This window comes from Coffea arabica, chromosome 6e, assembly GCF_036785885.1.
Source record: "Coffea arabica cultivar ET-39 chromosome 6e, Coffea Arabica ET-39 HiFi, whole genome shotgun sequence".
In the NCBI taxonomy this organism is placed as follows: Eukaryota; Viridiplantae; Streptophyta; class Magnoliopsida; order Gentianales; family Rubiaceae; genus Coffea; species Coffea arabica.
The window spans coordinates 5,862,250-5,872,329 of record NC_092321.1 but is presented as its reverse complement, the minus strand read 5'-3'; the positions used below and the strand labels follow the sequence as shown (position 1 = coordinate 5,872,329).

At 39.0% G+C, this 10,080-nt stretch overlaps 2 protein-coding genes across 2 annotated transcripts; both read left to right on the top strand.

Annotated features, from left to right (window-relative positions):
- Positions 1 to 1,580: 1,580 nt before the first annotated feature.
- LOC113691394 (putative B3 domain-containing protein At4g03170) lies at positions 1,581 to 2,237 on the top strand. Its single transcript, XM_027209517.2, has one exon. It carries the CDS (start codon positions 1,581 to 1,583, stop codon positions 2,235 to 2,237), a length of 657 nt encoding a protein of 218 aa, XP_027065318.2.
- Positions 2,238 to 6,541: 4,304 nt separating this feature from the next.
- On the top strand, positions 6,542 to 10,032 carry LOC140009407 (uncharacterized). Its single transcript, XM_072054763.1, has 2 exons — positions 6,542 to 9,263; positions 9,657 to 10,032. The coding sequence occupies exons 1-2, from the start codon at positions 6,692 to 6,694 to the stop codon at positions 9,938 to 9,940; spliced, it is 2,856 nt and encodes a 951-aa protein (XP_071910864.1). The 5' UTR covers positions 6,542 to 6,691; the 3' UTR covers positions 9,941 to 10,032.
- The last annotated feature ends 48 nt before the right edge of the window (positions 10,033 to 10,080 follow it).

The window sequence follows — 10,080 nt, the reverse complement described above, 5'->3', positions numbered from 1 at the left end:
AACAGAAATTGGTGAACTACAAAAAAGGGTTGGCGAATAATTATAGGTAAGAAAAATAAGATAATATTTAGTCATATGACTCATGTCCACTTTACCCCTCAAAATCTATACGTATAAATCAACAAAATGAAATTTTTTAAGGAAAAAATGTCATCTATTTTAACACCAAGTTGATGCCAACGCTTTATTCGTAGCAATACTTTGTGACGTTATTAACGTAAACGGTTTCTAAGAAATCGTTCTGAAACTGTAGTTTAAAGGTCTAATAGGTTTTTTTTTAGATTTTTTTTTTATAAGTGAGAGGTCTCGAATCTGAAATCTTTCACTTAGACTCCTTTCCTTTCGTACCATCTAAACCATCTTACCTACTTAATGGTCTAATGGCTTGATCATTTTGAAGAGCAAAAATAATTTTTTTTTTTTTTTTTTTTTTTTGGATTTTGAGGTCTAGACCGGATGGAATTTTTTCTAATACGATCCAACAGTCCGAGTTGGGCATTAATGTATAGATAAAAGAAAGTAAAACTTTACATGAATTCAACCAAGCAATTTTGAGCAAAGACCGTCTTCGTTTGTCCTAACTAAATTAAAAAAAAAAAGGTCTTTCTAATAGAGCGTGTTAAGATATATTTCAAATATCATATTTTTTAAAATGTAATATTAATTAAGAAAAGTATATAAAAGACGATAGGTAAAATTAAATAAAAAAAAGTACATAAATATAAGAGAGAATAATAATTATTAGTATATGTATATATATAGTATGTTAGGTAAACATTAAGCGTGTAAAGTTGGACTTTTTGATTAATTACTAAAGGAATGAATACAAGAACGGGTAATTTCCTTTTCGTGTCGATCTTTTGCTCCTTCCTTGACTATATATCGAGATCGGGCGATTTTAGGCATGAGCCTAATTCTTAAACCGCAAGTATGATCCAAGCCGTTTACCGTCTGTAAATATATGTTACACTTACAATTGGAGAGAGATGGTCTTCTTGTTCTATAAGAATAACAGAAAAGAAATAAAACAGAAATAAAAACTTTACCGCAGCATTGAGAACCCATCACAAAACGACAGCGTAGATTGACCTATACTGGACGGAGCGCGAAGACCTGGACTAATTAGAATTACAAAAGGAAACGCGACTTCAAGACAAACGCAAATTTAGGGTTCGAAGGTTACCTTGACAAACTGTTGGATCACGCTTTTGGAATTTTGAAACAAAAGGAAAGTCGGTAACAATTAATCAGATCAGGAAACACATCAACTCCTCCTCAGAATTCTGATGTGATATATATACATATATATATATATATATATATATTTATTAATTCGACGTGCATGCCTTAGGGCTCCAATTTTGTGTCTGGACAGTAAGCTTCATTCCTCTAGTGCAGCACTTTTAAAGGGTCGCTGTGAATTGGGCCCTTCTTGCAGAGTAGGCCTCCCTTATTTTTCTTTAATTTTCTTGTTCTTGGTGGCTTCTTTATAAAAGAATTAATTCTCCTAGCCTCCGTCTGTGTGAATTCAACTCAGTCCCAATTCCCAAAGGAGGGAGGGTTGAATCCTAACTTTGGCAATGGAAGATGAAGAGAGGGTTAAGTTCGTGAAGGAATCGAAGAGAAAAAGAAAATCAATAATGGGGTCGGCAGAAACTTCGGAAGCAAGCAAGATCATCAATGGCTCGATAGTTCTTGACAAGTTCATGGACGCGGAAGTCCAGCAAGCGGCTTCAACTCTATTAGCGATGAGCAAGGAAGTATTGGATCCCAAAACCGCTAATGGGTTGCGCAAGCGAGTAATGAAGACCAAATTAAAATTAGATAGGGGAATTGGAGGGAAATTGCCAAGGCTGCCGCCGGTTGCGAGATTGAATGGCGTTATTGGAACTTGCAGCGAGCCTTTTGAGAAGCAGTTGACAGGTAGTGATGTTAGTGAGTGCCAATGTAGGTTAACGTTATCCAAGGAGGAAGTACTGGATTCGATCTTGCCATTGTTGAATGAACAAGACGAAAACATAGACTCTGGAATTCCAGTTACTGTCTATGATTCTTCAGGGAAAGATTACCGGATGGCGTTTCAGTCTTGGAGCAAGAGAAAGCTTTACGTGCTCAAGTCGGGGTGGACAAAGTTTTGTCAAGACCATAAGTTGCGAGCCCTTGATTGGGTCACCATTTGGATGTTTCGACATATGCATACTAGAAGCCCTTGTTTCGTTTTGTCTTTTAGACGCTAGAGCGGTTACTAGTCGTATAGAATTAGACCAAAATTTCGCTTGAGAACGGAAGACCATCACACACACAGTTTAATTAATTACGAGAGAACTGGTGGTCGTTCTATTATTGTTGTTTAAATTGTTTGCAAGAACAAATTGCTTCGTCTTCTTTCTTGATTTTTAATAAAGAAGAAAAGGGAAAAGAGCAAAGATATAACTCCCGAGCGTGCTGCTATTTACTATGGTTTTATAGAATTGTGGGTTTGACAAAATGCCAACGATATATCCTAGCAGTTTGACTATGGAAGAGCGCATTACATGGACCTGCATCTTGTTCTGTGCATCATCTCATCTTCTGTGTTACAATAATTAACTTCTTTTTTTTTTTAAATGTTTTCTGTTTTTAGTGGATGATTGTAACTTCACCGGGACTCGGTGCATTATTGCTTCAATTAATCATAATTGTTACGCATGCAATGATTAGGATTTGAAAGGTTAGAATGAATTACTCATGCGGTGGACATGGCATGTGTGATATTGCTTTTCATATGAAAAGCAACGAAGATATTTCGATAATCTAATCTATCATAATCTAAAAGGAGGGGAGGCTAAGAGTACTCTCTTTGAATTTTTTTTTTCACTGCAGGTGGGGTTCGAATTCCAGACCTATAATCCAAAGAGGGATTTAGTCTCTTTTTGGTGACCACTGAGCCAAAGCACAGTGATTATCACGAATAACAATTCGATTACCCATTTTTGGCTTGGACAGCTTGGTCCAAACTAAGCTTACAAATAAAATGTCGTAGCAGACCAAAATATAAGAATGTGACCGATAAACTGTTTGTTTCTTCTGGTTTGAGAGATTCTTGATTAGCATTTAACAACACTAGGATTTACCCAGAAAAGACCACAGACTAATTTTGGACAACTTTTTGAATCGATCTGGATCTTCTTCTTCTTCTTCTTCCCTTTTTTTGGGTCTATTTTAAGGCCAGCTAATTAAAAGCTAAAAGATTGTGCTATGGGAAGACATCTGTTTCAATTTAACCACTTAAAACAATCGGATTATCCTCATTGTTCCCAATCCTGAACCACTTGGAGATAGATTGGACTAGTTTTTGGTTGGGCCAATCCAACCAGTATGCTGGACGACATAGACAAATGCTCTGTATATTGGTGGTGCTCCATTGCGTCTAAACTAAACATACGAATAACCTTCGGCCTTTGTCAGATTTGCGTGATCCAAGAATGCAATGCTTTTTCGTGCCAGATGAGGTGACATGACTTAAGCTGTCGATGCATGGATTTTTGGCTACTTTTGAGGGTGAGTTTTATCTATGTGGTGACCAGTAGTCTGCGCGAACCGATCTTGAAAAAGAATTGGAAGACAAAGTCACTTTTTCCTAATCACTATCAGGAATCGATCTATCAAATTTAGCTTTAGTATTTTCTTTTTCTTTCCCTTTTCTTGAGGTAAATTTCGCTTTAGTCGGTAGCACAAATTACTTTTTGTTAATGCGTGCGTTCATTGATTGATTGATTCTGATTGATGTATTAATTTCTGTCCGTTTGCTGTTCTTCCCTTGCACTGTAGTCAGCCGCTGAGTTCTTATCTTCTCCACTGGTTGTATTTTGCAAACTCTCAACTCATGCACATTTGCACGGTTAGCAGCCAGTAAAACCTTAATCTTCAAAATCAGATTGGAATTCTCTTCAAACATATAAAGTTCTTGGCTGAAAGTCACACAGTTTGTGTTTATGTTACTGTCTTTTGATTCAAGTCATATAGTAGCTAGGCGAGTTTTGCAGGATGATGGTTAGGAGAAAAAATCACAGTTTAAACTTATCCAGCTTCATCAGATGATTCTTCTTTTTCCTCTTGTTTTTTTTTTTTTGGTGGATATAAACTACAGGGGCTTGAGATGATATGAATGGGACATCTGGGCTCCTGTTTTCCTACTCTTTTGACTACAGCGGATTCAAGAAAATCATCTTTATCTTTTCCCTAAACGGAAAAAGAGAATTAAATATTGGTAATCATTTTCTAGGCGAGGCAATTATAGAATCCCCCGCCCCATCACACGGCGGGTGGGGTGGCCCGGGGCCAGGGCCAACTTTTTAAAACTGTCTATTTTTCGGAGAATTCTTGTCTCCTCCCAGTCCCAGTCCCAGCCTTGTGTTAAATTCGGAACCCTTTTTCAGCCGACGAAATTCACAGGCACCTTGCTTGTGTACCATGTCTTGGTCCACCCTCGTGGTAACTTCGTACGCTGCTTTATTCTCGGAGCGCTTTAGGGAAGAAGCTGTGCACACGGTTCCAGCCCTCAAATGTTGCTTGGCCAAAGGACCTCGATGGATGAAAACTATTATTGTCACTTATTTTATACGTAAACTAACAAGCTACCAAGATCTCAAAGAGAGCATTAGCCGTTCGAGACCCAATAAGTCAAGTAGAATCATCTTCTTGGTCTTGGTCTTTCTGATTCTTTGTCTTTTCTCAATATGGATAGATAACATGTTGTGAATTTTGACCTAATTAAACTCATCGAATGGAGGGTGGATCTAGAGGTGAAACCGTGGAGGAGAGGCAGCAACAAGAAGATTACTTGTGACAAAATTTTGGTCCTTATGTAACCTTCTTGGTAATGGTTCAATTTTAGCCTCCTAGGTCCCATTTAGGAAGTAATGATAGCAGCGCATGAAGGATGGATCGGGGATCAATTTTTCTTTCTTTCTTTAATGAGACGGAGGGAGTATTTTTTTTTTCTCCAATAAATGCAATAGGATGGCACGCTGAGTATTAACTTGCCCTCACCTCCGAGTCACGGGCGTAACTCACTAACTCTTCTTGTGTCTGTCAAAATGGGTAATGAATTGGTGGTACCGTATTGAATGTCTGCAGAGTTTTTCAAACATTTATATAGCCATGCAGCAGCAGCAGCAGGTGTATTTGTGGACGAAGTCGCTATGGCAATTAGTAATCCTTGCCAGGCCAGAGGGGACAACCCTTTCAGATTTCGAACCTTGCATACAAGAACCATACATTTAGTAACTAGCTCCTTAAGCTAAGACGAAGGTCAACTGTGCCCGGGCTTTATACCATTTTAAGATTAATAATAACAACAAGAGGCTACAAAGAAGCAATGCCGTGTAAGGCATCACATCCATCGGAGTATCCAACCTTTTGTGCCCTTCAAGGCTTCAAGGACACGAGAGGCTTAACTCGTAAAAAAGAAGTAAGCAGTAGAGAAAGATGACTACTTTTTATCATGATGCTGCCCTTTCTAACCTATCTCCTGTTCAATTGTCATATGACCCACCCTCTCTTTTTTTACCATTTCATCTAAGGATGGGATGCATGAAGCAATATATAGAAAGACATGATCAGCTCATAGTGGCATTTTGATCAGTGATTACTAGTCAGTATTAATTAGCACCACAACTTAAACTGCTTTAAAATGGGAAAAGGGCACCGAGGAACAAAAAGAGGTGGGCACTGGGCAGGGTGGAGGAATCAGATGCCCATCCGAATTAGGCAAAATGATTCGCCAAAATTGACAAAAATTCTAGAGGAATTGAAGTCCATCATGAGACAGAACCGGAAGAATACAAGGGAAGGAGGGGGACAACAGGTAATGGTAATGTAAGAATTAGGGCAGCAACAAGTATCTATTACGCTTAATTGATGGGAATTAGAACAGCAAACAAGTGTAACGTCTGTGAAAGCAGGTTGATCACTAACATTAACTTTTAACTTCTTCCTACACTTTTTCCAGTCGTTTTCTTTTTCTTTTTTTCTTTTCCTTTTTTGGGGAATGAACTTTCTTTACCAGTTGTTTGATAGATTGAGATTCTCTTCATTCTTAGTTGATGAATTGTAACATCTATACATGATCACAATAACGATGTAAAACCTACTATTATCCTTTGACTTAAACAATGGTTTTGACCAGCATAATTGCGACGCAAAACAACGAAGCAAGAGAAGTTGCCCGTTAATGCAATTCGGGACCCAGGGATGTATTAAATCTGAAGCATGCAACTAGACGTTAAATTTCAGTTCGAATTACAAACGTCTGCAAGCTAGCTGATGGCGACTTAAGGCAAAAAGTAAACCATAAAGGAACCAACTAATGGAAATCTACCATCATAAAAGGAAGCAAAAGAGAAATCAGATGCCCTCTAATTGAAAATCTTTATTCTCCTATTCGCTAATGGCCAACAAATTCCTATGAAAAAAGCATTAAACTGGTCCAGACTGTGTTTCCGAAAGCAATTCAATAATACCCTCAATCTAAACTAATCTATGGGGATGTCATTCCCTCCTTTCCCTCAACCTTTCTCTATTCCCCATGCATCCTCCAATCAAGAACAGGATCAAGACGCACATACATCACAAGGGTGACATAAATTTTCCTACATTATAAGTCCCTCTTTCTCCGTTTCTTTGCTCAGCACTAAGGATTCAAGTCCCAATGGAGATTCTGAAGCTCAAGTACTCCATTCCTCTCATTTTTCCTTTGTTTTTCGTGGCGGCATTTTCTGCTGTCGATCCCTTCTCACAAGCACTCTTGAGCTTCAAATCAGAGATCATAGATGATTCCAACAGCTTGAGCGACTGGATTGTGCCTACCCTTGTGAATTCTTCTGATAAAATTCTTGCATGTTCTTGGTCTGGAGTGAAGTGTGATAACAACTCCTCTTCAATTATTGGTTTGGACTTATATATGAAGAATCTTGGTGGTGCACTCTCAGGGAAGCAATTTAATGTCTTTGTTGACCTTCTTGATCTTAATCTCAGCTATAATTCATTCTCACAGCAACTTCCTCAAAGCATCTTCAACCTCACCAATCTAAGAAGCTTAGACATCAGCAGGAACAATTTTTCGGGTCATTTTCCAAGAGGGATATCCAATCTCCAAAATTTGGTTGTTCTTGATGCCTTCAGCAACAGCTTCTCTGGTCCCTTGCCACCTGATGTTTCACAAATTCAGCCACTCAAAGTACTCAACTTTGCAGGGAGTTATTTCAGAGGTCCAATTCCATCAGAATATGGTTCATTCAAGAGTCTTGATTTCATTCATTTGGCAGGAAATTTCCTCAGTGGTAAAATTCCTCCAGAATTGGGAATGTTACGAACTGTAACTCATATGGAAATTGGTTACAACGTATACGAGGGAAGCATCCCTTGGCAGCTGGGCAACATGAGTGAGCTTCAATATCTTGATATTGCAGGGGCCAATCTCTCTGGTCCCATTCCCAAAGAGCTCGGCAACCTCACCAAACTTGAGTCCCTTTTCCTCTTCAGGAATCAGCTAAATGGCATGATTCCCTGGGAGTTTAGCAATATCGTTTCTCTCCAAAGTTTGGATCTTTCTGATAACTTACTTTCTGGAACTATTCCTGATAGTCTTTCGGAGTTGAAAAATCTCAGGCTGCTCAGTCTTATGTACAATGACTTGAGCGGCACTGTTCCTGAAGGTATTGCTAAGCTTCCACAACTTGATACCTTGCTCATATGGAACAACTTCTTTTCAGGGCCACTCCCAGAAAACTTGGGCAGGTACTCAAAGCTCAAATACGTGGATGTTTCAACAAACGAATTTGTTGGTGAAATACCCCCAGGCATATGTGCAGGAGGGATGCTGATGAAGTTGATTCTCTTCTCAAATAATTTTACAGGTGGGCTGCATCCATCTCTTTCCAATTGTTCCACTCTTGTTCGTCTTCGAGTTGAAGATAATTCATTCTCAGGTGAGCTGTCTGTGATATTTAGTAATCTCTCGGAAGTAATATATATGGACTTGTCTAGAAATAAGTTTGTAGGAGGGATTACTGTTGATATAACCGAAGCCTCCAGTCTTCAATACTTGAACGTGTCTAATAATCCGCAACTAGGAGGAGTAATTCCAGAAAAATTATGGTCTCTGCCATCGCTCCAGAACTTTTCTGCAGCCTCTTGCAGTATTTCAGGAAATATTCCATCATTTGATATCTGCAAATCTATGATGGTTGTTGATTTAAGCAAAAACAATTTATCTGGGACTGTTCCTGAAAGTATATCCAATTGTAAGGGTCTTCTGGCAATGGACTTGTCCATTAATAATTTATCAGGTCATATACCAGTTCAGCTGGCTACTCTTCCTGCTATTAGTGTCCTAGATATGTCGCACAATAGCTTTAGTGGTCCAATACCCATGCAGTTTGGGAATTCTTCAAGCCTAAAACTCCTAAATGTGTCATTCAATGATATATCTGGTTCCATACCTCTCGAGAAGGCCTTCAGAATGATGGATAGCAGTGCATTTATGGGAAACCCCAGGCTTTGTGGTGTACCATTGAGAACTTGTCATGGGAAGGGAATGCCCAGTGGTCTTGAATTGGGAAGCAGGAGAACGCAGAAGTTTGCTTGGGTTCTCATAAGCTGCGCGGTCATTGTCTTACTTATCGTCATGATAATTTTCGGGATGCTTCATTTTAGAAAAGGAACTAAAGGTGAATGGAAAATAGTTTCTTTCAGTGGGCTTCCTGGATTTACTGCAAATGATGTTTTGAGGAGTTTCAATGCTGCAGAAGCCGCAGATGCGGTGCCATCATTTCCCCATTCAGTTTGCAAAGCGGTTCTGCCTACTGGGATAACTGTTTCTGTCAAGAAGATTGAATGGGAACAAAAGAGGGTGGACACCATGTCACGCTTCATAAACAGAATGGGCAATGCTAGGCACAAGAACTTGACTAGGCTCCTGGGATTTGTCTACAACAAGCATATGGCATACCTGTTGTATGATTACTCTCCTAATGGAAGTCTAGCCGAAAAGATCAAGATGAAAAGAGATTGGGAAACCAAGTACAAGATTATAATTGGAGTCGCAAGGGGACTCAGCTTTCTTCATCATGATTGCTTTCCCGCAATTCCACATGGGGATTTAAAGGCTAGTAAGATAGTGTTTGATGAAACTATGGAGCCTCAATTGGAAGAATATGGACTCAGTTCATTGTATCAATTAAAGAATATCGAATTACCAGCGACAACTAACCCAGAAGCAGGTACGCAATACCACTTCTACATTACATTATATAGTTTCCAGTAAATTTCCTCTGACAAAATAATTCTCCAGGATTCAAGACATAAAATGTTTCTGTTTCTCCTAAGAATAGATGCATGAAAAAGCGCAGCATCAATAGTCTTTTGCGTCGGCGAATATGCTTTTCCTCTGTTAACGTTATTCCTCAATTAATTCTTCCTCCTTTGACTGATAACGTTATTCCAGATATTTCATATGTCTACTTATGTCTACCTTGAAATGGTAGGACCACCTCATCCCCCCTCCCCATACAAGTGTAAAACAAGATTGAATCTTGGCAATGACAGCCTAAATATTTTGCCCTTCTTAGGAGTTAATTAGGGCTCTTTAAGACTGTTTTGAACTCGCTAAACAGGTGAAGTTACCCCAAGCACAAAGGACCAGCTTTACAAGGATGTATACAACTTTGGAGACATAATTCTGGAGATCTTAACAAATGGAGGGCCGAGGAGCACTTCAAAAGAGGTTCTTTTAAGAGACATTCTCGATAAGAATGAGATTAGTCCCTCCAGTTCTATGCAAGAAGAAATAAAGTTGGTCTTTGACGTGGCTTTGCGCTGCACAAGTAGAATATCAGATAGGCCGTCAATGGAGAATGCATTAAAGCTTTTATCGGGTTTGAAACACCAAAGGTCATAGCGACTTCTTCGGAGAGGAGGCCGAAGCATCAAGATAATCTAGTCAATAAATGTGACCAGATATCTGTAAGTAGTAACATGTTAAGCTGAAAATTTTGCAGTTGCCTTTAATGTGGTTGATAGTTTTCGCCTGGTTAAGTA